General features: G+C 37.6%; 1 protein-coding gene across 2 annotated transcripts in view; it reads right to left on the bottom strand.

Annotated features, from left to right (window-relative positions):
• LOC129778563 (putative mediator of RNA polymerase II transcription subunit 26) overlaps positions 1–21807 on the bottom strand; it is a 162832-nt gene that overhangs the window by 23294 nt on the left and 117731 nt on the right. For both annotated transcript variants that reach the window (XM_055785532.1, XM_055785531.1), the window contains exons 4-6: positions 4668–4790; positions 4100–4567; positions 3906–3981 (exon numbers count right to left, since the gene is read on the bottom strand). In XM_055785532.1, the coding sequence (XP_055641507.1) occupies positions 3906–3981; positions 4100–4567; positions 4668–4790 (667 nt within the window). The remainder of the gene's footprint in view (positions 1–3905; positions 3982–4099; positions 4568–4667; positions 4791–21807) is intronic.

Consider the following 21807-nt stretch of genomic DNA (forward strand, 5'->3'; position numbering starts at 1 on the left):
AATATAATCCCGATTGGCCGTAAATGTCATACACCCCCAATTAGATGGGCAATGGGTGACAATAACAGACGAGTGACGAACCAGCCAAAAAGTGTTGAAACTCACTATAATACAATATAAAAAAAATAAGTAAAAAAAACTTTTTAAGTTAAAGGGTTTAATTGTGATTAAACATAATAATGTACTAAAAGCTAGAAAATAATTAGGCAAGTAGCAGTTAGCAGTTATCACACTTCTCCTTCATTAGTCTATGGCATTTATAAGACTAAAATAAAATCGTGGGACATATGATGAAGTCGCTAATTGTGGATAATGGAAATCCAACGTGCCCCACGATTTTATTTTAGTCTTATAAATGCCATAGACTAATGAAGGAGAAGTGTGATAACTGCTAACTGCTACTTGCCTAATTATTTTCTAGCTTTTAGTACATTATTATGTTTAATCACAATTAAACCCTTTAACTTAAAAATTTTTTTTTACTTATTTTATTTTCTAATTTTTAATACATTAGGATATTTCTCTACAATAAAACCAGTGTACTGTATTCTATCCGTCAAAACATTTCATTTGATACCGATATTGAGTGGATTTCCGAAAATACATAGTGTGTTCTCCAAGTCAATTTCGTTCGTTTGATACACATATCTCAATCAAATTTTTTTTTTTGAGATGATATGGAATCAGCTTTTTTTTAGCGACGGCCAAATTGCATTTTTCAAGATAAGCAGTTTTAAAATGACAGCAGAGATAAAGGTATTTTATAAATTCGGTCAGTTCCTATTGGTCAAATTTCTATTAATGTGGGACAACCCTACAGACATACAAACATACATACGAACAGTTCAAGCTAAATAAAACCGTTTGATAAAGTAATTGGCTATTTTGTGATTACGGCCATCTTGAATTAGGATTTTTCATGATCTACTGTGATCTTCTATTCAAGCCCTTTCATTTGATACTCATATTAATCGGGTTTGAGAAAATATGCAGCCCGCCGTTTGATAGTGGCAGCCATCATATATTTGCATTTTCCATAAATAACCGTGTTCTACTAGTCAAGCCCTTCCATTTGATACCCATATTAATGAAGTTTTGAGAAAATATGTAGTCTGCCATTTTGTAGTGGCAGCCATCTTGGATTTGCATTTTTCATGAATAACGGTGTTCTACTAGTCAAGCCCTTTCATTTGATACCCATATTAACGGGGTTTTGACATAATATTTAGTCCGCCATTTTGTAGTGGCAGCCAACTTGGATTTGCATTTTTCATAAATAATTGTATTCTACTAGTCAAGCCCTTTGATTTGATACCCATATTAATGAGGTTTTGAGAAAATATGTGATCCGCCATTTTGTAGCGGCCGCCATCTTGGATTTTCAAGATAATGAAATACGCAGTTTTATAATGACTACAGAGATGAAGGTGTGTTCCTAATTTCAGATCAATCGGTCAACAGGAAGGGGGTCAAATTTCTATTAACGTTGGTCAGCGCTACGGACAAGCACGTTACAGGTTACAACCATACAAACAGGTTACAGGGCAAGCTAAATAAAACCTAAATAAAAGGAACGGGACGCTCAACGCCGTTCAACGCTAAACCTCACTCAGCCGCTCAACACCGCACAACGGTCAACGCTCAACGCTCTTTTTTTATTCTAAATATGAGAATCAAACACTATTTCAATAAAAATTCACTGCAAGCGATGAAGATCAACTTAACGTTCGTGATAATCACCTAAAATTTTTGATAGAAAGTGCCTGAATGCAGGCTTTGCGAAATTCGTTCATATTGTTTTCGTTCAATATATTAGACAAAGTTCACGCATATCGACTCTTGTGTTATACTCATTATAACAGATATAGTGATGAGTGTCAACAAAAAAGTATTCATCCGACACTGGGAAAAAGCTAATTTCTGCATTCGAGAATAAATTTTGATACTTTGTGGCACTGGTTAGAAGCGTTTCCAGGATTCTAAAATGTGAATGAACAAGATGTATAGAATTAATTCCGTACTCTTAAAATAAAAGTATTCCCTAAGGAAATCACAGTTTCAGAAAACGAGTATGTGCAGGATTGGTGGACAAAAATTGGATGGCTAAAAAGAATTGACGGTTCATTCGCATTACGGCGCTTCGATATCTTGTTTGTAACGTTCTCACTATGCCTCACTCCTCGGCAACTGTCGAGCAATTTTTTTCTAAAAATAATCAGAACAAAAATAAGCTCAGCAACGATACGATGAACGCTATTTTGAGATCAAAAGATTTGATCAAACATCGTGGCGGTAGCTCGAAAAGGTTAATGAATTTCAGAAAAACTATGTATAAGCATCGTCAAACACACGAATAACTTGCAAATGTAAATGTAGTATTTGTAATGAATAAATGAGTAGTTTTTTCATTCTAATATATTGGTTGTTTCTCTACAACAAATAGTTTCGATGGTACAGATTTTTGGAAAAAAAAGTACAGATGAGAATGTTTTAACCCCTCTGGTACAGATTAAAATGTGGCAACACTGATCAGTGGTAATTTAAATTGGTCATATGATGATGGAAATTGTGATTTTAGCATCAATTGTGATTTTTCCATCATAAGTACTAAGTTTCTAAAAAATTGGAGAGGGTCAAGTCAGCCACCGGCAGATTTAGTGAGGACTTGCTCCATATCAAATTAAACTTAGAAATTTTAAGTTCGGTTGGTGTGTAAATCATCGAAGTCCTTTCGCAGCAAACATAGTTATCAATGTTCAAACTATCTCACCATTTTTGAACATGTTGGAAAAAGGTCTTTCTAATTTGATCCCTACATTTCTCATGAAGTGAAAGAGCCATACTATACAATTCAATGTTGAAGTCGGCTAAAATGTATGGTGTTGGTCAGGATCACCCTTATATAAAAATGTAAAAACGAGAAAATCGTTTTGAATCAATTTCAAACCAAAAAGAATCATGATGAAGGTCACTTAATTCAATGTTGAGCATATTCGATTGATGAGATGTCACATTCTTCAACGAAACATGATCAGAGAGTACAAATCATAGAACGGCGGATTCCAGAGACAACTACCTTATAAGTTTACAGACAACACGCCAACCGGCTTCATTCGAGATTTCTACGGTACGAATGCTTATCGCTGTTCCTCAGCTCGTCGTCGTAGAGATAGTGGTAATGATCATGATCATGATCATAGTGGTAGTTATACTTCCTGCCATTAGACTTCCCCTTCGATGGTTTAAGCTTCTTATCGTCTTCCGTCGGCGGATGAATCAGCTGGATCCGATCGGTGTTTTCATCGTTGCCTTTTTTATTTTTCTGCTCCTCTTTTTCCTTCTGTCGATTGGAAGCGTTGAGAAGTGCGCTGGCCACTCCGTATGTTCGCCACAGATTGTACAAGTTACGATTGAGCATTGAGTCCTTCTTTTTGTCCGGTTTGGGCTCCTCGCACGGTTCCTCTTCATCATTCGATGGAGATTCGCCCTCCCGATCGGCAGGTCGATCATACTCATACTCTACCACCGGTTTGATGTTGGTTTTGCGGTTATATGTATTGATACTATTTCCGTTATTAGTACCGAAATTGGTAAGCGTATCGGGATCACCTAAGGAAAGTTGAAGCAAATAGAAGAGGGCAAAGCCGTCAATGGTAGATACCGATCTAACGATGATCAGTTCGTGCGAATGGTGATAAACATGTTGTGTCCCCGATGAACACAATGAAACCCACACTATGAATGGTTCACCCGCCAAAAAAGTAGAATAAACCGTGCACGAGAGAGTGTGGAATGCAACGAAACCCTTGCAGTGGTCCGAATGCGGAAAACCGCTGTTGAAATAATAAATGCCTGAATAATGAACCGCACTTTCGGAAACCGAAAACCCCGTTCGCAGCACTCACCATAATTGGTAGCCTGGTGGTAAATTTGATTCGACGCGGTCGCCTGAGTCGGATAGATGGGCGCAATCGTTGGGTACTGTGGAGAAAAAAAAACATAAATATTCAAAAAAGACACAGCGTGTATGTTGCATGACAAAAAACAAGTACGTGACCCAACTAAAAACTCGTATTGTAACCCAAAAGTCGAACCCCACCTTGGCCAGCTGTGCCTGGGTGGCAAACATCTGACTTGCTTGGTGCACCTGATTGATGGAAGCGAGCGGAGCCTGATGGATAACCGGAACCGAGGGTTGCACTCCGACGACTGCGGCGGCAGGCTGCTGCTGCTGGGTCTGATGGTAGTGGATGGTGGCCACCGGAGCATGTCCGTGCTGTGTTTGTATCGATTGATGATAATTGTGTTGCTGTTGTTGCTGCTGATGCTGCTGGATCAAAGGCTGTGCCGCCGTGAGTGTATAGTGGAAGGCTGCCGGCTGATGGGCTGTAATATACGTTGCCACCGGTTGATGCTGGTGGTAAGTGGTGGCGGCTGCTTGATGGAGTTGATGCGGATGGGTGGCCGTAGTGATGATCGTTGCGCCCGGTGTCTGATGATGCTGGACCACCTGATACTGCGGATAGTGGGCGTACTGATACTGAGGTATGGCCGCTGCGTAGTTGTACTGCCACAAAGAGTGAGACAGAAGGGGGAACAATCATTTTAAATTAGATAGATACCTAATTGACAAGTGTGGAAAAAGGTCAACGGAAATGTATTTTCACCTTCGCCAGAACAGGAGTTGCTGCAGCAGCAGCGGATGCATATTCATAATGGCCAGGTGAAGCGAAGGTAGCCACTTTGAGGGCCGCATTGGGGGCTACATAATTTATTTTATGGTACACCGTCTGAAAAGGAATATAAGAAATTAATTAATTCAAACAGAGAAATGAGAAATTTACATTCACAATCACGCATTAAATGCTCAGCCCTTTATCTTCTCATAATTCGTATGAAACCAAGATACGAGCTGTTTAATTACTATATAGGGCAATTCCACGCCAAATTACTCAATTTCAAAAGGACGTATGCATTTTGTTCATAATTTTATTTTAAGACTAGCTGACCCGGCAAACTTCGTCCAGCCTAAAAATTGTTTTTTTGTTATCAATAGCTTCAAACATTCACGTTTTCTTACTAGGAGCTAGTTCATGGGTCCAATCGCAGAACTGTTAATTGATTTATCTTCTAATCAACCCCGTTAAATTTACCTTTTACTATAAAATTCCTAATATTTCTAAAAAACCTCATCATTATAATATCAGATTATATTCAGACACAATTCTCGTTCAAGATTTTTCAACCACTTCCAAATAACATGTTTCTCCGTTACATGGAATGAATGTTTTATACAGAAAATATGATACAATGAAGACAGCCCTAAATGGGACAATTCCTTCCTCGAGTTCTGCTCTTATCAACACATTCGGCGATACTTTTTTATTGGTATAGATAGAAGAAGATATAGGAGTGCATTATGTGCACATCAAAATCCATTTCCAGTTTCGAACAAAGATCAATTTCGCTAACTATTCATTTGTCACTATATAATGGTAGAACATATGGGAATTTAATTTTCCGAATTTACCCTTTTTCCCTAAGAGTTTTCCGAAAATTTCCAATTGTCATATTTCGTTGGAATATTTTTGGTTGAAATATGTGTAATATTTTTATGGTAACCCCTCTCCATTCGAGAAGAGGGAGGAGTGTCATACCATCATAGAAACATTTCTCATACCCAAAACCCTTACATCCCAAATTGATATCCCAAATTGAACTTGATTAGTTCTCGAGTTATGCAGAAGTTTGTGTTTGTGTGCCCCCTGTAATTTGTTTTTCATTTGTATAGCGGCCACCCCTTAGAGAGGGGGGTGGAGTGTCTAACGACCATAGAAACATTTATTGTTCCCCAAAACCTCCATATGCCTAATTTGGTTCCAATTGCTTGGTTAGCTCTCGAGTTATACAGAAATTTGTGTTACATTCCTATGACAGGCCCACCCCACTTCCACAGAAAGGCAGGTTCCTCCCCCCCCCTTCAGAGAGAGGGAAGGAGTGCCTATTCACCATGGAAACGTTTCGTGTCTCCTAAAACATTCGCATGACAAATTTGGCTCCATTTGCTTGATTAGTTTTCGAGTTATGCAGAAATTTGTCTTTCGTTTGTATGGCAGACCCAACCCCCTCCTTTAGAGAGGAGGGTTGGAGTGTAAAAACATTAATTACACCCTAAAACTTCAAAATGTCTAATTTGGTTTCGTTTGCTTGATTAATTCTCGAGTCATGCAGAAATTTGTGTTTCACTTGTAGCCTCCCCCAACCCTAAGAGAGAGGGGAGGAGTATCTAACTACCGTAAAAACATTTATTGCACCCTAAAACCTTCACATGCCAAATTTGGTATCATTTGCTTGATTATATCTCGAGTAATGCAGAAATTTGGGTTTCATTTGTATGGCAGCCCCCCCCCCCTTACAGAGGGGGGTGGAGAGTCTAACTACTATAGAAATATTTATTGCACCCTAAAACCTCAATATGCCTAATTTGGTTTCATTTGCTTGATTAATTCTCGAGTCATGCAGAAATTTGTGTTTCATTTGTATGGCAGCCACTCGGCCACGGGAGCACATATCATACACTATAGAATTCAATTCAACCGACTTCTTACATATCTCTGTAAACTCAGAAAAATGAAGTGGTTCTATAGTTATGAAACGCAGTGTATTATGTTACCTCTTCCAACCGTTCCTTTTTTGTGCGTCGTATAACGAAAACAGTACTGGACACCTATCTAACTGTTCAAACTGTCCAAACATAACACGAAATGCCATTTATTTGTACCCTAGTACCCTTATACACTGCGTTTCACAACTATAGAACCACTTATTTTTTCTGAGTTTCCAGAGATATGCAAGAAGTCGGTTGATCGAAGTATATAGTATAGGATATAATAACTATCTTCATATAAAAGACTGGTCAGAAGTGCAACGAAGTACTTCAGTATCATTTACTGCCGTTTTTACATAAAAAACAATGTAATAATTCAGTAATTTGGCATCAATTCATAGAATCCGGAATGTTATGGCATGGTTTGATGAATAAGGGCTTCAGATTCTGGACTGGTCAACTTGTTTATCAGATCAAAATCCTATCAAGAACTTATGAGGACTGATCGGACGAAAACAAGATGCAGCTTACAAGCAGTATGAGTGATTTGAATAGCTTGAACGGTTAGTATCTTCTGCGTAGAACGTGATACACACTACAACATGGCGCAACTTGGTCGAAACCACGCCGAATTTGAACTGATTGAGAACTAAAGATGACCAAAGAATTAGAAACTTATTGTAATTCATGCGAAATTTACCTTAAATTTGTAAAGGAGAGAGATTTTTTCCATCTGGTTCTATAGTTATGAAACACTGGAATCTAAGTTGTTTGATTGTTTCGCGCCTGGACACAACAATAAAGTTGCCAGCCGTATAAATGAAGATGGTTCTTATATCCTACACTCTCTTGGGTGGCACTAACGTTCCAGTAGAACTTTTCGCCTTCTCAACGTAGCATTACTTGCGTCATTTTCATTAGTAGTTCTTGGTTGAGATTTCTATGCCGAATAACACGCCTTCAATGTACTCTGGAATACGCATTACCACAGTCAGTGCAAGCCGGAAGAATTTTTTGACGAGAAATTCCCCGGCCAGAACGGGAATCGAACCCGAACTTCCGGCATGATAGTGTGGGACGCTAACCACTCGGCCGCGGGAGCACATATTCTACACTATATACTTCAATTCAACCGACTTCTAACATATCTCTGGAAACTCAGAAAATTGAAGTGGTTCTATAGTTATGAAACGCAATGTATTATGTTTTGTGCGATGTATAACGAGAACAGTACTGGACATCTATCTAACTGTTCAAACTGTCCAAACATAACACGAAGTGCCATTTATTTGTATCCTAGTGTGAGTAATACCTTCAGAAGATTCTGACAGACGAGATTGGAAAACATTACCGGTGAATGAAACAACTAATTGGTAGTGTGAATATAGAAATAGAAGAACATACTACAAAATATTGAAAAAAAAACCTAAGTTGGTTATGGAACAGAAAGACAGGAGACACAACATCTTTATTTTTATATATTAACCAAAATCTATGTAATGTCCGAGATTCGAGATAATTCATTCCATTCTAATCTTGAGGGATTTATATTTATCTTTGGTATTTGTTCATAGTAGTCCCAATTTTCAAATGTTTGGTCAAATTGAGAACAGGCTATTGGTAAATGCAAATGAACAGTCAAATAGATAATTACAATAATTTATCAAATAGTCCAAAGCTGGGTCTGCCATCGAAAAAACAATTGTCATAGGCGAGCCACAGCTCCTAAAATATCACAGAATTCGCAGCTTTTGGTTCGCCGCTCGTATAGCTCTTCTGGAATACATTATAGCAACCTCGTTGTACAATAATAAGAGGTGTATATATTACCTTCCGTTAATCATTCATGTGCCGGTTGGAAATCTCACGTTCGTGTTCCATGCCTCGAGATACAAGCCACTACATCATTCCTCCCGAGGATGATATCCTGTTTCGCATTCGTCTTGGGTGGAAGCGAGAAGTCCATTTGTACGGGCACGCGAAGAAGGTGCGAACACTTGACTCATAACCGACACACACAAACAGGGAAAATCGTTCCAGCATCAATCCAACAACTCGTTAACAACGCGCGTTAACAATGGTATAACCGTTGTTCAGCCCCACATCTGGTGGGATTCTGCTGCTGCTGCTGCCACTTGCCAGTTGAATTCTCACCATTTGAATAAATTCCAAGGGCGAGAGATTTCGTGCTCAAGTACGCGCGAAAACAATTTAACCGGCGTAAAGCGTATAGCCTTCTTCGAAAGGGGGTGGGGAGGGGGCGGCTTGCTGCCATAGGGCACCGTCAAACACAGGTGACGCGCAACAACTCTCACATGCATTACTCACAGGGTGGCGGCTAAATTTGGACTGATTGCTGTGGGATCGTGCTTGATTGCATGGTCCATCGGGGGAGCGTTTGCTCAAACGTTGTTTAACCTTCTTCAGTGATTGCTGTTTTTTGCTAGCTGTGTTGATTTGTAATCTTTCCAATTGAATTTTATGAGTCTCAAGTCATCAAGTGAAATCCTCGAGCAACGTCTTACTGGTTGTATCTGAAGAGTACGATGGAAATGGCGCATTTCGAAGTTTAACACTCCAATGAAATCTCAAAACTTGGCAATTTCCTCCTCCACAGCATACTGTCAGAATGAAACAAATTAAAATACTCGTACGTAAGTGATATAACTTAATATGAGCAATCACCACCGAGTGCCGCCACCTCACCCTAATGGGCCCATTAATAACTTCGACGGATGCATCCATCTCTAGACGCGCCCGAGTGGAAGAAGTGCACTGAAGTAATTAAAGTTCATAAAAAAAGTTTCCTACACTCTTTTATCTTGTTTCGTGCTCCGAAATAGCTCCACCCGAGCATGTGCTTGCCTCTGTCTTGAGTGACTTCGCTTCAGAGTTGGGTGGCTGCAAGTTGGCCTAGCTTCGACGGAGTGTGTATGGGGTGTTGTAAAAATAATTTCCCACAGCAACAGTGTGGCATTTGTAGCAGAGGGGGGAAAATCCGAGAAGGGTGAAGAAGAACGACGATGCATCAAAGTGATACGAACTTGGTAGCGTTACATGGAATGATAATATCTCTTCATTTTCCCCGTACACGTTATAGCCAATCGCGAACAAGAGCTTTTAACAGAGAGTGTATTAGACTCCATTCTTCTGGCCTTCACAAACCACTTTCCACCCATCATCGAAGGAGGGGTGAGCGAGGGAAGCCGCCAGAAACAGTCGTTGCACACATCAGTGAATTCATTTTAAAACACGCTTTTCAGCTTAAACTTCGCATGGTTTTGATTATTATTCGTTTTTTTTGCCCTGTGTTTACTGCTTACTTGGCGAGATGAAGAATGAACAAGTTCAAATGAATTCGTGTGTGAAAATTGTTCACGGGATCATTAACATCATTACCATTTGTCGGGCCTACGGTGGGGGACTGTTTCATTTTCCGATCGATTTAATGCCTCGGAAGCAAGAGGAGATGTGAACGTGAACTTGAGTCGTTTTTATCGAGCCTAATGTACCGAATGGAGGATACTTTGAGGGTGTTCTCTGGGATGGTAAAGACCTGCGATGTTGATTCTGGTGCTCTTGGTAAACTATGAAACCATAATGAACTGCCCTTTGCAATTAATAAAAATGAGAATCTTTCACCATCTTAGGGACATAAATTATTGAAGGCAGCTTTAGCGTGTTGGAAAAATGGCTGAAATTTTGAATGAAGTTGTGGTGGACACGATCATTTGATCGTGCTAGCACAGCACATCATCCACCCGATGATGACGGTCATCGGCTTACTCGGCCTGCCGGACCGATTGCACACGCAAAAATGAAATTTGTATATAAAGTAGTTTAGTAGGTAGTTGACCATCAATCGCGACGGTATTATTATTTCCTTGACCTATCCGATACTTGGGGGATTATCCGAAGTTCAACCCCGAATTTTCCAAAAAAAAGTTCCAAATGTAATTCTTACATCGTAAAAGTTTCAATAAAATCGATCGAGTGATTCCAGTGATATCGATACAAGAAGAATTGAATTTGAAAATTATGGGCGCTAACTATTAAAATCCATACGCCTCTCATCGCTAAATAGCTCGAAATTGCACACTCAGCCGTATCCGTATCCGTATCCAGCGACCCAACATTTCGGTTCTATGATTAAGAAAAAGTCGAAAGTCTCAATTTTGTTTTGCGCAAAACAAACGTTTGCAAAAACACGCACAAGGAAGCTTCAAATTCTGGTGAATGTATACGGAAGAAGAATGCAGTGAAAACACGTCAAAGTTTATGTTTTTTGTAAACCGTAAAATCACCCAAGGCAGGAAATGAATACATGAATCGGGGTTTTCAAATAAGAAAGATGCCGAATGTCTTCAAACTACATGAAAAGTCAAGATCTACTGTTATTTTTGTAAATTTATTTTGTCAAAAATCGACTCTTTGGGACTCGTTTTTTTCGGAATACGAGGCAGAACCATAGGTGGCAACGAGATTGTTCATTTCGACTTTTCATACGAGACTTCCTGCTTCCTGTTGAATTGCACCCTGTGCAAAATTTCTGTTCAATCAGCAATTCACTTATTAGGGTAGTAAAATCATAACTCAAAAACGAAATAGAGTACCTCACTGATATTTGAATGAATTACATGAAAAAAAACCTTCAGCTTTCAAGAAAAAATATTTTTAAAAATATAACGTCCTTGGTCTCGAAACCATGGTAACTATAAAAAAAAACAAATATAATCAATAATTACGAAAACAACAATCGGATTTCTTTCCAAATAAAATATTTTTACGAAGAAGGCTACCTGATGTTTGATATGTTGATCATCTGAATCGTTTCAGCAATTCAAAAGTTATAAATTTTGGAGAAAAAATCGTTTTTGGAGAAAGAGGATTTTTTTTCGAACCGGTTCTCGTCGGTAAAGTTTGAAAAATCATACCTCAAAAACGAAAAAATCTACACATCTCTGATTTTTGGACATGTTATGTAAAAAAAACCTCGGCTTTCATGAAAAAATATAAAACATATAGCGTTCTTGGTCCCGAAATCATGTAAGCTATAAAAATGAATTAAAACGATTATTACGAAAACTAAATTCGATTTCTAAAAATGTTATATTTATAGACTAAAAAAACAGCTCATAGTTCAAAAACTGTGATTTTTATAAAAAAGTCATTTTTGGAAAAAATGGGAAAAAGCTGATTTTTTCGGACCACCCTCAAATGGAAATAGGATCCATAATGAGAAAATAAAAAAGGGTGGGTCTGATATTTTGCGATAAGGAACAAAACAGCCAATTTCACCGAAAATCTGAGAACCACTATATCTGTTTGGCATGGAATGGCTGTATAAGGGCAATATGAGAAACCAAAATAAGAGACACTTTGCAACTTTGCAAACTGGATCTTGCAGAACCGTTTCGTTTTAAGATGTTTGGCTTTGATTAATCTGAAATTGTTTTTTACACATTTCAATACTTGCAAAATAGAATTTCCTTCGTAGCTTCGTGTAGTATTTATACAGCCAGTCCAAAACATTAGACCCGTATTCAATTTAATTTTTTTTTTTCAAGGGTGCCCATTCCCATTTTAGGATGGTCCGAAAAAGCATTTTTTCGACTTTTTCCCAAAAATTACTTTATTTAAAAATTCATGACTTTTGAACCCCTGAATCGCTTTATATGACCGACATATCAGATTGAAGCCAATGAGCTAACCTTTCATTAAAACATATTGAACTTGAAAAAGAAATGAATTTTATTTTCGTAAATATTTATTGTAGTGTTTTTTTTATTTTTTTCATGGCTTTGGACTAGAGGACGCTATATTTTTTAAATATATTTTCCTGAAAGCTGAAGATTTTCTGCATAAGATATCTTGATATCGAAGATGCAATTTTTTTTTCGTTTTTGAGTTATGATTCTTCAATGTTAATAGATTGTTCGAAAAAACAATTTTCCCCGTTTTTGCCACTACAAAAAAAATCATAATCAATTCAAATGATCGACATATCAAATTGAAGCTTTAAAGTTGGAAAAGTTAATTTTTGTGAAAAATTTGGATTTTCGTTTTTGTAATTATTGATTGACTTAGTTTTTCATAGTATTCTCGGTTAAAGATATAGGGCGGTATATTAGTTTATATTTTTTTCTGGAAAGCTGATTATTTTTTACATAACATATCTCGATATCAGAGGAGCTATTTTTTTTCGTTTTTGAGTTATTATTTTGCAAATTTAACATGTTTTAAGTCTTCGTTCAAAATTCTTATATGACTAGACTAGACCTGTGCGACTAGAATCAAATCTTCCCGCAAGTGTGATATATTTTCGAAAAAGATTAGCTTATTGGCTTCAATTTGATATGTCGATCATGTAAATCGGTTAAGTCAATCAAAAATTTTTGAATTTTTGCAAAAAGTCATTTTTGGATAAAGGAGAAATTTTTTTTTCAGACCACCGGTTAACTTTGAAAAATTGTATCTCTAAAACGAAAACAATAGCATCTCTGATAACGAGATGTGCTATGTAAAAAATCCTCAGCATTTAAGAAAAAATATTAAAAAATATAGCGCCCTCCTGTCCAAAGTCATGAAAACAATAAAAAACGATTACAGTCAACAATTACGAGAGTAAAATCCATTGCTTTTGCAAGTCCAATATTTTTTCATAAAAGGCTAGCTCATTGGGTTTGATTCGATATGCCGATCATTTGAATCGGTTCGGTGGTTCAAAAGTTATAAATTTTTGAAAAAAGTAATTTTTGGGGAAAAGTGGAAAAAAATAATTTTCGGACCACCCTAAAATGGAAATGGGCACCTCAATAAAAAAATAAAAAAATACGGGTCTAATGATTTGCGATAAAGAACAAAACTACCACTTTTCATGGAAATCTAAGAACCACTATATCGGTTTGACATGGAATGGCTGTATAACGTAGTTCATAAAATGGCGAAATAAACCAATGGTTAATCATATCATTCAAACAGATCAAAATGACGTTTTCATCACTCGAACACTACTGTGAAGCAATATTTTAGGATCATTTATTCAAGAACCTCTATAAAATGGGGTTTTAAACTGCTTGACAATGTGATTATTTGAGGTACATGCGGAAATGTTTGTCCTTTTTCTATCAACGCGAATTTTGACATTTCTGAGTATTTGTTTGACCCCATTTGTCCTCATCGTTGTCTTTTTCACACTCACGAAGAATGTAGGATAAAACAACCAAGAAACAGATGTCAAGTTACCTGACCTTACCTTCGGTTTGACGTTTCTGTGTAGTTTGTTCCAGCTCCCATTTGTAAATAGTTGAATTAGGATATTCGGAAATTGCAACGAATGAGAGCTGAAACAAAACACGTAAAACCATCAAACTGGCATCTCCGTGCACTGGTTTATGCAGTGATCTATGTATGAGAATTTCGGAATTATTTTTGATTAGATCGTATCTGCTATGTTATAGCAAATAAAAAATATTTCCGAATTGAGCGTTCTAGTAGATCATTTAAACAATTTACCGTAGAGGACACAACGCTTAGGCAACCCGAGCAGGAATGAACATATTGATACCTCAAAAAGCTATGGATAATGATACGAGGTGAAATACCATAAACATTTTCCCACAATATTAATCCTATTCGATACCAAAGCAACACTGCTCAAGTATTACTTTATTATTGAAATTATCAAATTTTGATTATGAGAAGATATTTTTCTCCATTTTATTGGTAAAATTAAATTTTGGTATCAAGTTCAAAATGAGGTATCCTTAAGAATTTCCTCCTGCTCGAGGAAATATGCTAAAAACTAAAAAATTCTAACTAAACTAAAAATACTTTGAGTGACCGTGACAAACCAATACCATTGATGTGAACGGAAGCAAGGTTATTCCGGTTTTATATTCATATAAAATTTTATTCACCTTTAGCGAACGAATGCCGCCATACTCACGACATTTCAAATATTATAAAAAAATCATATGCCGCCATACATGCGGCATTCCGTTACATTTCAGTAGTTCTGTTAGATTATGCCATTTTTATGTATGCAACGTGATCTGGAGCATACGATCAATAAAGTTTGTTATCGTCATTTTCGGAGCACTATCTGGTAGAAGAAAGAGAAACGAAGTCGTGCGTACATACGTACAATCCAATAAAGCGATATTAATTGGGCAACTTTTCTCGCTCTAGAAATAAAGCACTTAATTTCTTTAAAATCCGTCAACCAACTGGTCATCGTTCTAGAAAAATGCGTTCGTCTGTTAAAAGTTAAAGTCAATGGAGCACATTGACTCTTTGACCTTCTGAATTTTAGAATGATTTGGAGGATCTATAACATCTGATGTTTATATAAACACAAAGCCAGCATATAACGAGGGCTCTACAAACTATTTTGGGTTACTTTTGCTATGAACGTTGCGCCAGTTCTGAATAAAACGGTAGATCAACTGGTCTGAACTTCAGAATATTCAGAAGACCTGGAACATCTGTCATTTATATAAATTCAAAGACAGTGTACGCTCTAACCGACTTCTATATGAGCAAGTGATGATCCTGCTGCTTGGGTCATTGTAAACAAACAAGCTTCAATTTATATTCTAATGTGTAGGAATTGGTGACTACGATACATTACATTATTTTCATATGTGTGTGTGCAAGCGCTGAGGGTAAACGAATGTTTTGTATGTTTCAAGCGTCAAGTTTCTATAAGACCAGTTACATCGTAAGAAGGAGAGAGCTCCACTTAAATCGCAGCTATCTAACCAAGATAAGCGGGAGATAGCTAGAACAGCTTCGAATACCTCAGAATCACTTATACAACTAAAGCAATATTTCTGAATGACTGGATCGAGAAAAAAAAACTGGAAGAATCCAGTTTAAACTAGAACATTGGCAACGCTGATTAAAGGTTTCACGTTGTTTACGCTCTCCGTTTTACTCTCAGCAAAAAAAAGCCCTCTTCCGTCTGTATTTGTAAGATTTAATTTCATTTTATAACGTGATGTAATATGCATTGGTAAAACCCGCGTTTTCTACACTTGATGGTTAAATCTTTGGTCTGCCAAGAATCTAACAAGGCTTACCGATGGCTCGCCTTCGTCTCATCCACACCGAAGGAAACGATCTCATTCGTGGAATCCGAACAAATGAAGCGTACAAGTTTGCCCAAAACGTGCGGTCCTTAATGAGTCTGGATGAAAAAGGAGTTTGGAAAAATGGATTATTGCTCCTTTTTCGCGGTGTCGGTCGCGAACAATGGTTTTCACTACATCAAAAATTCATATAAAAAAAAATCCTACAAATGTATAACTTAATGTAACATTATTTTTATAACGTTAACATTAGAATGTATGTATGCAATATACATGATGAAACAGACGCTGAAATTATCTAGTTTTCAAAACTTAAACAGCATTTCATTTTCTCAATCAAATGAAACATCATTTACGAGAAAGGTTCTCGTATTCGGATGATGATTTACAAGTCAAACCTTTGGATCTGCGCGTATACACTGCGTTTCACAACTATAGAACCACTCATTTTGATGTAGGACTACGTCTTACATTAAGGGTGCCAAATCAGAAAACAGGTCACGTTTTTATGGAATAAAGTTAACGTTAATAACTATTTTCACTGTGAACGAATTCTCATGATTTGCATACCAATCGAATCGGAAATTCTCTAAGATTTGTTTGATATGCTATACATTACAATTCACTAATCTCTAAATGGTTTAAATTCATGAAAAAACTGTGCTTTCCCGAACAGAGCTGTCTATAACGGACAACTTATGCAGCCGCTAGAATAGAAACAACGAAGGGGGGTGGCGAAAAGAGAATATTTGCGAAGTAAACTCCACCCTGGCATAGCAAGTAAGCTGTCGCTAGCGTATAAGTATTGCATCCCCTCTGAGGAAAATTCTCAGAATTCTTCTGTGCCCGAAACAACGAAGGTCGCTTATTCTGCTCGTTTTGTGTTTTATGTTTCCCCTCGAGCTGTGAACGCTAGCGAATATTTCACTTGAAGTGCATCACGATTTTTCAGAAACGGTCATTCTCGCGATGTTTCATTTTTATCGCTGCAACTTTGTGCATCTGTTGGACGTGTGTTTGATGCTTGTTGAATAGCGATGCACGGTAGACGCCTCTCGTTAAATACTCAGTGCAATGCGTGCATTGATATGAAGAAACAAATTGTGACATATGACCAATTAGTGTATTGTTCTCGAAAAGGCAAAAAAGAATCGTTGCTTCTCGAAATGATTCTACAAAACCACGCCATTAAACAAGCAAGTTTTCAGGGTCCTCGGAACTTTTTACTAAAGAGTTATTTATGAAATTTCGACGTATTTGCGAATTTTATCCGGAATGATAAACCAACAAATTTAAAAAAAAATATTGTGTAGTCCCACGTCCCAAGCGATCGTGTCTCGGATACAACCCCTCCATTTTTTCTGAGTATCCAGAGATATGTAAGAAGTCGGTTGAATCGAAGTATATAGTGTAGAATACAATAACTATCTTCATTTATAAGACTGGCCATTTCAACTTTATTGTTGTGTCCAGGCGCGAAACATTCAAAAAACTAAAATTCCAGTTTTCCATAACTATAAAACCAGTTGGAAAAACTCTCACTCCTTTACAAAATTAACGTCAATTTCACATGAATTCCAAAAAGTTTCTAATTCTTAGGTCATCTTTAGTTCTCAATCAGTTCAAATGACCCATTCGGGGTGGTTACGACCAAGCTGCACTATGTTTCAGTGTGTATCTCGTTCTACGCAGAGGATAATGCTAGTTTAAGCTCTTCAAACGACTCATACTGCTTGTAAGATGCATCTTGTTTTCGTCCGATCACTCCTCATAAGTTCCTGATAGGGTTTCGATTTGGTAAACAAACTAGCCAGTCCAGAATGTGAAGCCCCTATTCATTAAACCATATCCATAACGAAACCAACAATAAATGATTCTGAAGTACTTCGTTGCACTTCTAACTGTTCGTTCGTGTTGATGGTAGATAGCTTAACTAGGCCTTTTTGAGAAAAATCTCCCCAAACCACAAAAATCCCATTGTAAAAGCTGCGAGTCCAAGAACTAATGTGGAAACTAATCTCATGGGTTCCACTATTTCAGGAAAAATTCTTTGACATTAAGAAATTTAACTTGAGTAGAATTTCTTCACACTGGAAGAACTTACGGAACGTGTCATTTAATTTCTCAACTCGTAACTTTGCAGGCGGCAATTTGATGATTTGGGGAGAATTTTCTCAAAAAGACCTGGTTTACATAGCTTACCATCAACACGAATGAACAATCAGAAGTGCAACGAAGTAATTCAGAATCATTTAGTACTGTTGTTGCATAAAAAACATGACATGGTTTAATGAATAGGGGCTTCTAGTTCTATTGTTATGAAACACTGCAATTTGAGTTTTTTGAATGTTTCGCGCCTGAACACAACAATAAAGTTTAAATGGCCAGTATTATAAATGAAGATAGTTATTGTATTATACACTATATACCTCGATTCAACCGACTTCTTATATATCTCTGGAAACTCAGAAAAAAAAGGTTCTATAGTTGTGAAACTCAATGTATATATGATGGAACCGCAGGCTAAGACTGAAGCTGTCACGGCTAGTTGATAGCTTTGATTAGGACTAAAATCAATGTAAATTTTCCTCATATCATCAGCAGGCTTGCTTCCATGTTAAGTTACTTCAATCCATTGAGCTCTGACGCGATAGGAAACCTTTAGGCCTTCGTACTCTAAACAGCGAACCTCGCTATGCATACGATTTTTCTAAAATTTAGTCGATTTTTTTGCGTGCGAAACATAACGCTTTCCAGCTTTCAAGCACTGCAAATGAAAAGGGTTGGTACAGAGAGCATTCGGCACGACAGAAATCCAAACAAAAACACTCTGAGGTGTGTGAGGAGAAGAGCCTCCCCAGAAACAGGACCTAAAATGGATAAAAATATTTGGAAAAAAAAACTGCTGATACAGAAGCTGGGATGAAATCAGTGAGCATAAATATTTACAAACGCTTAAATTTCATGTGTTCACAGATGTGAAAAGCGACGAGCGTTCTCGACGTGATATCAGCGCCATCTGGTTTCAGCGAGCGGAACCGAACAGAGCGGAAGCTGGATTGAATCAGCTGAATGCCACTCAAAGAATTATAAAGTGTGCAACATGTGTATATATGTAGAAAATCTTGTAGCACTGCCACCAGCAGTTGATGAATTGTACGTTCGATTGCAGAATAAGGGAGTGCATTTATGATGATCTTGTCAATTTTAAAGTACAATGGATTGTAATGTGCTTCCATGTATCTCAAATCTGTGTATGAAATGCAGCATAAAAGTGGTGGTCATAAATTCCGCATTAGGTTCAAGCTTAATGCGATATTTTTAGGTCTTTTTATTGTTTCTTAAAAAATGTGTCAGTTTAAGAAAACATAACAATAATTGACTTAAAATACTACATGCAATTTGAAAAATTCGGGAATCAATCTGAAATTATGAACGTGTCTATTGAATACTAGTTGATTTGTTTGGATGAGTTTCTCACATCCGTTAATCCAGCGCGTTCTACGAGTTGCATAGTGTACAGCCAACTTGTTATCAGACTTTACAATAGCATCATATTCGAATATTTGGTGCAACAAGCAAGCGCATGTTGCATTTGTTCGAACCGCTCGAAACAAATCTAAAATTCGCATAAATATTCAAACTTGTCATCAGCAACAGACCGACCAGCTGTTTTTCGCTTGTATATCAGTTAAAACAAACAACTCCGGTGACAACTGTACACGAGTAACTTCTATCCGAATCCAATGCTAATGCTCGCCTAACTTTTCATCATGCATGGAATTTGAAGAAAAGTTTCATGCGCCGAACCCGTAAACCCATCTGTGTGGGAAGCGAATAATTTCGCGACTTTCAAATGGGGATAGATTTCCGCATATAAAGCGAATTCTGCTGCTTCCGGGCTCCGGGAATATGTGAAATGCTGTTCATGGGTTGCCGAAAGTTAGTCGGAAGTGTTCGGAATACAATTCTCGATGTGTTGTCGTTAAATGTGCTTTAATGAGAACACTTATTTTTTTTTCATTTCTTTCTGGTTTATCACTGAATTTAGGTTGACAACAATTCAAAAGCTATACCTCGCAGAATCGCTAAAACTCCCCAATGTACAAACGCCATCTGTACGCAAAAAGGCCCACACCATTTTGCAAACATTATCGCTCGTGGCACGAGAAAAACTCGATGAATAATGGTCCCATTATCTTGTGGATGCTTGCAAAATACACGACCTTGCCATATACCTGACCGTACTTTTTGCCAACGCCCCCTCCTCTCGACGCATGTGCTTCGAGAGGAGGCTGATGAAGTGCTTCTATTATTTTACGAGTGATACGCTGCGGAAGAAAAGCGCGTGTTAACGAGGGCTCTGCTCTGATAAGGCTCGAGATTTAATGCTGTCATGCACATATAGAGGAAATACATGGATCCACGCCGGGATGGATCCAGTTTTTGTATAACGTACTCAGTCTAGGTCGAGAGATAACACGGCAAAAACAGTTTGCTGTGACGAAAAAACTATATTTTTTGCCATTAAGCAAAATCACGCATTTGCTTGGATTTGCTCTGATAGGAATGCATATGTACATATGTAAAGCTTTAATCATCGCCGTTTATCCCAAGATTTACAGAACAATTTCAGTGCAAAATGTTCACGGATCCGAATAAAGCAGTAGGGTAACACGGGGTGATTTGGTCATATAGGGTGATTTGGTCATATAGGGTGATTTGGTCATATAGGGTGATTTGGATCACCCCTCTCAAAAATTACGGCTCAACTTGGATTTTTTATAATGTCATTTCCTTCTATTGCTGTAGGTTATGTACCTAAAATAAAAAAAAAACTTTGGTAAAACCTCACAAGTAGAGCAACGCAGGCTATCGAGAACGGATTTTCTTTGACCAAGCATTAAAAGTGTTTGAAAATGCTCGACCGACAGTGAAAAGATTCATGCAGAATTCGAGATGGTGTCAATCCAACTTTTCTGGTCTCGAATCTGGCCAAGACACCTGGTATCGATCCCAAAACATTGTTACTGATTGTAACATTATCCCAAAGTACTTTACATAAACATAAGTATGTTTTTTTTTCGATGAAACACACACTGGACCAAATCACCCCGCATCAAATTTTAATGTCCAAAAATCATCTCTTTTATTTTATGATATATTTGGTAGATTGAAGCTTTGTATAATGATTAAACATTATTAATTGGGAGAAAACAAGTGTAGCTCAGTATACAATGTGACACTTTTTATTTAGACCGTTTTGTTTTGGAAATATTAGGCGATTTGCTTAGGTGGTCCAAATTCCCCCCTTTTCCCCTATGTGAACGATTCCCTTCGGTCCAAATAACCATGCCGAGCTACCCGACGACGAACAGAAAAAAAAATGAAATCTCCTAATGAAGCAATCACATATTCCAGCTCAGCTCGAAAGTCAAGAGTGAAAAATATGATAAGAAAAATAAACAAGCAATTTTTAGCATCAAAGGCTTCCCCTCGGCAACTTTTAGCGTAGCACATCAAACATGAAAACACGAGGGCGTGTTTTTTTTCATTTCACCCCTTCACTACCCGCCTGCACATCGAAGGCACACATTTTTCAAGTCTCCAGTCAGAAAGAGTTTTGATGAATTCATATGTGTGTGCAGTGAGATTTACGGATAAAGTCGGGGTGGGGAAAATGAATTATGCTAAACTTAATCCAAACTTATCCTGCTAGAGCAGCTAATTATTGTTTGCGACTGAACGACACGACAAAAGTTTGCCTTACGTGCGCCGCTCTGCCTGAGCAAGGAAGGCGAAAAATTCCCCTTGGGAAACGTTTTTGAACAGTTTACAGTACATGACATTTTGTCGTTATCAGAAGTTCGAGACTAGTTTCATGAGTTGTGTCCGCCCGCCGGCTTCAATGAATTTAAATTGAAAAAGTAAAATAAACAGTTCTATAGAATTGCGAATTCATTGTGAAGTTAATTTTGAAACATCCTGAGAAAGATTTATTTCCGGAGCAACGTAGAACAGGTACATGGTAAGCACTGGGAAAACTCTCTAAATGTTTATCATTCATCAGATTAAAAAAATGTAAGAGGTTGTGTCCAAGACACGACC

Source organism: Toxorhynchites rutilus, chromosome 3 (genome assembly GCF_029784135.1).
Source record: "Toxorhynchites rutilus septentrionalis strain SRP chromosome 3, ASM2978413v1, whole genome shotgun sequence".
Lineage (NCBI taxonomy): Eukaryota > Metazoa > Arthropoda > Insecta > Diptera > Culicidae > Toxorhynchites > Toxorhynchites rutilus.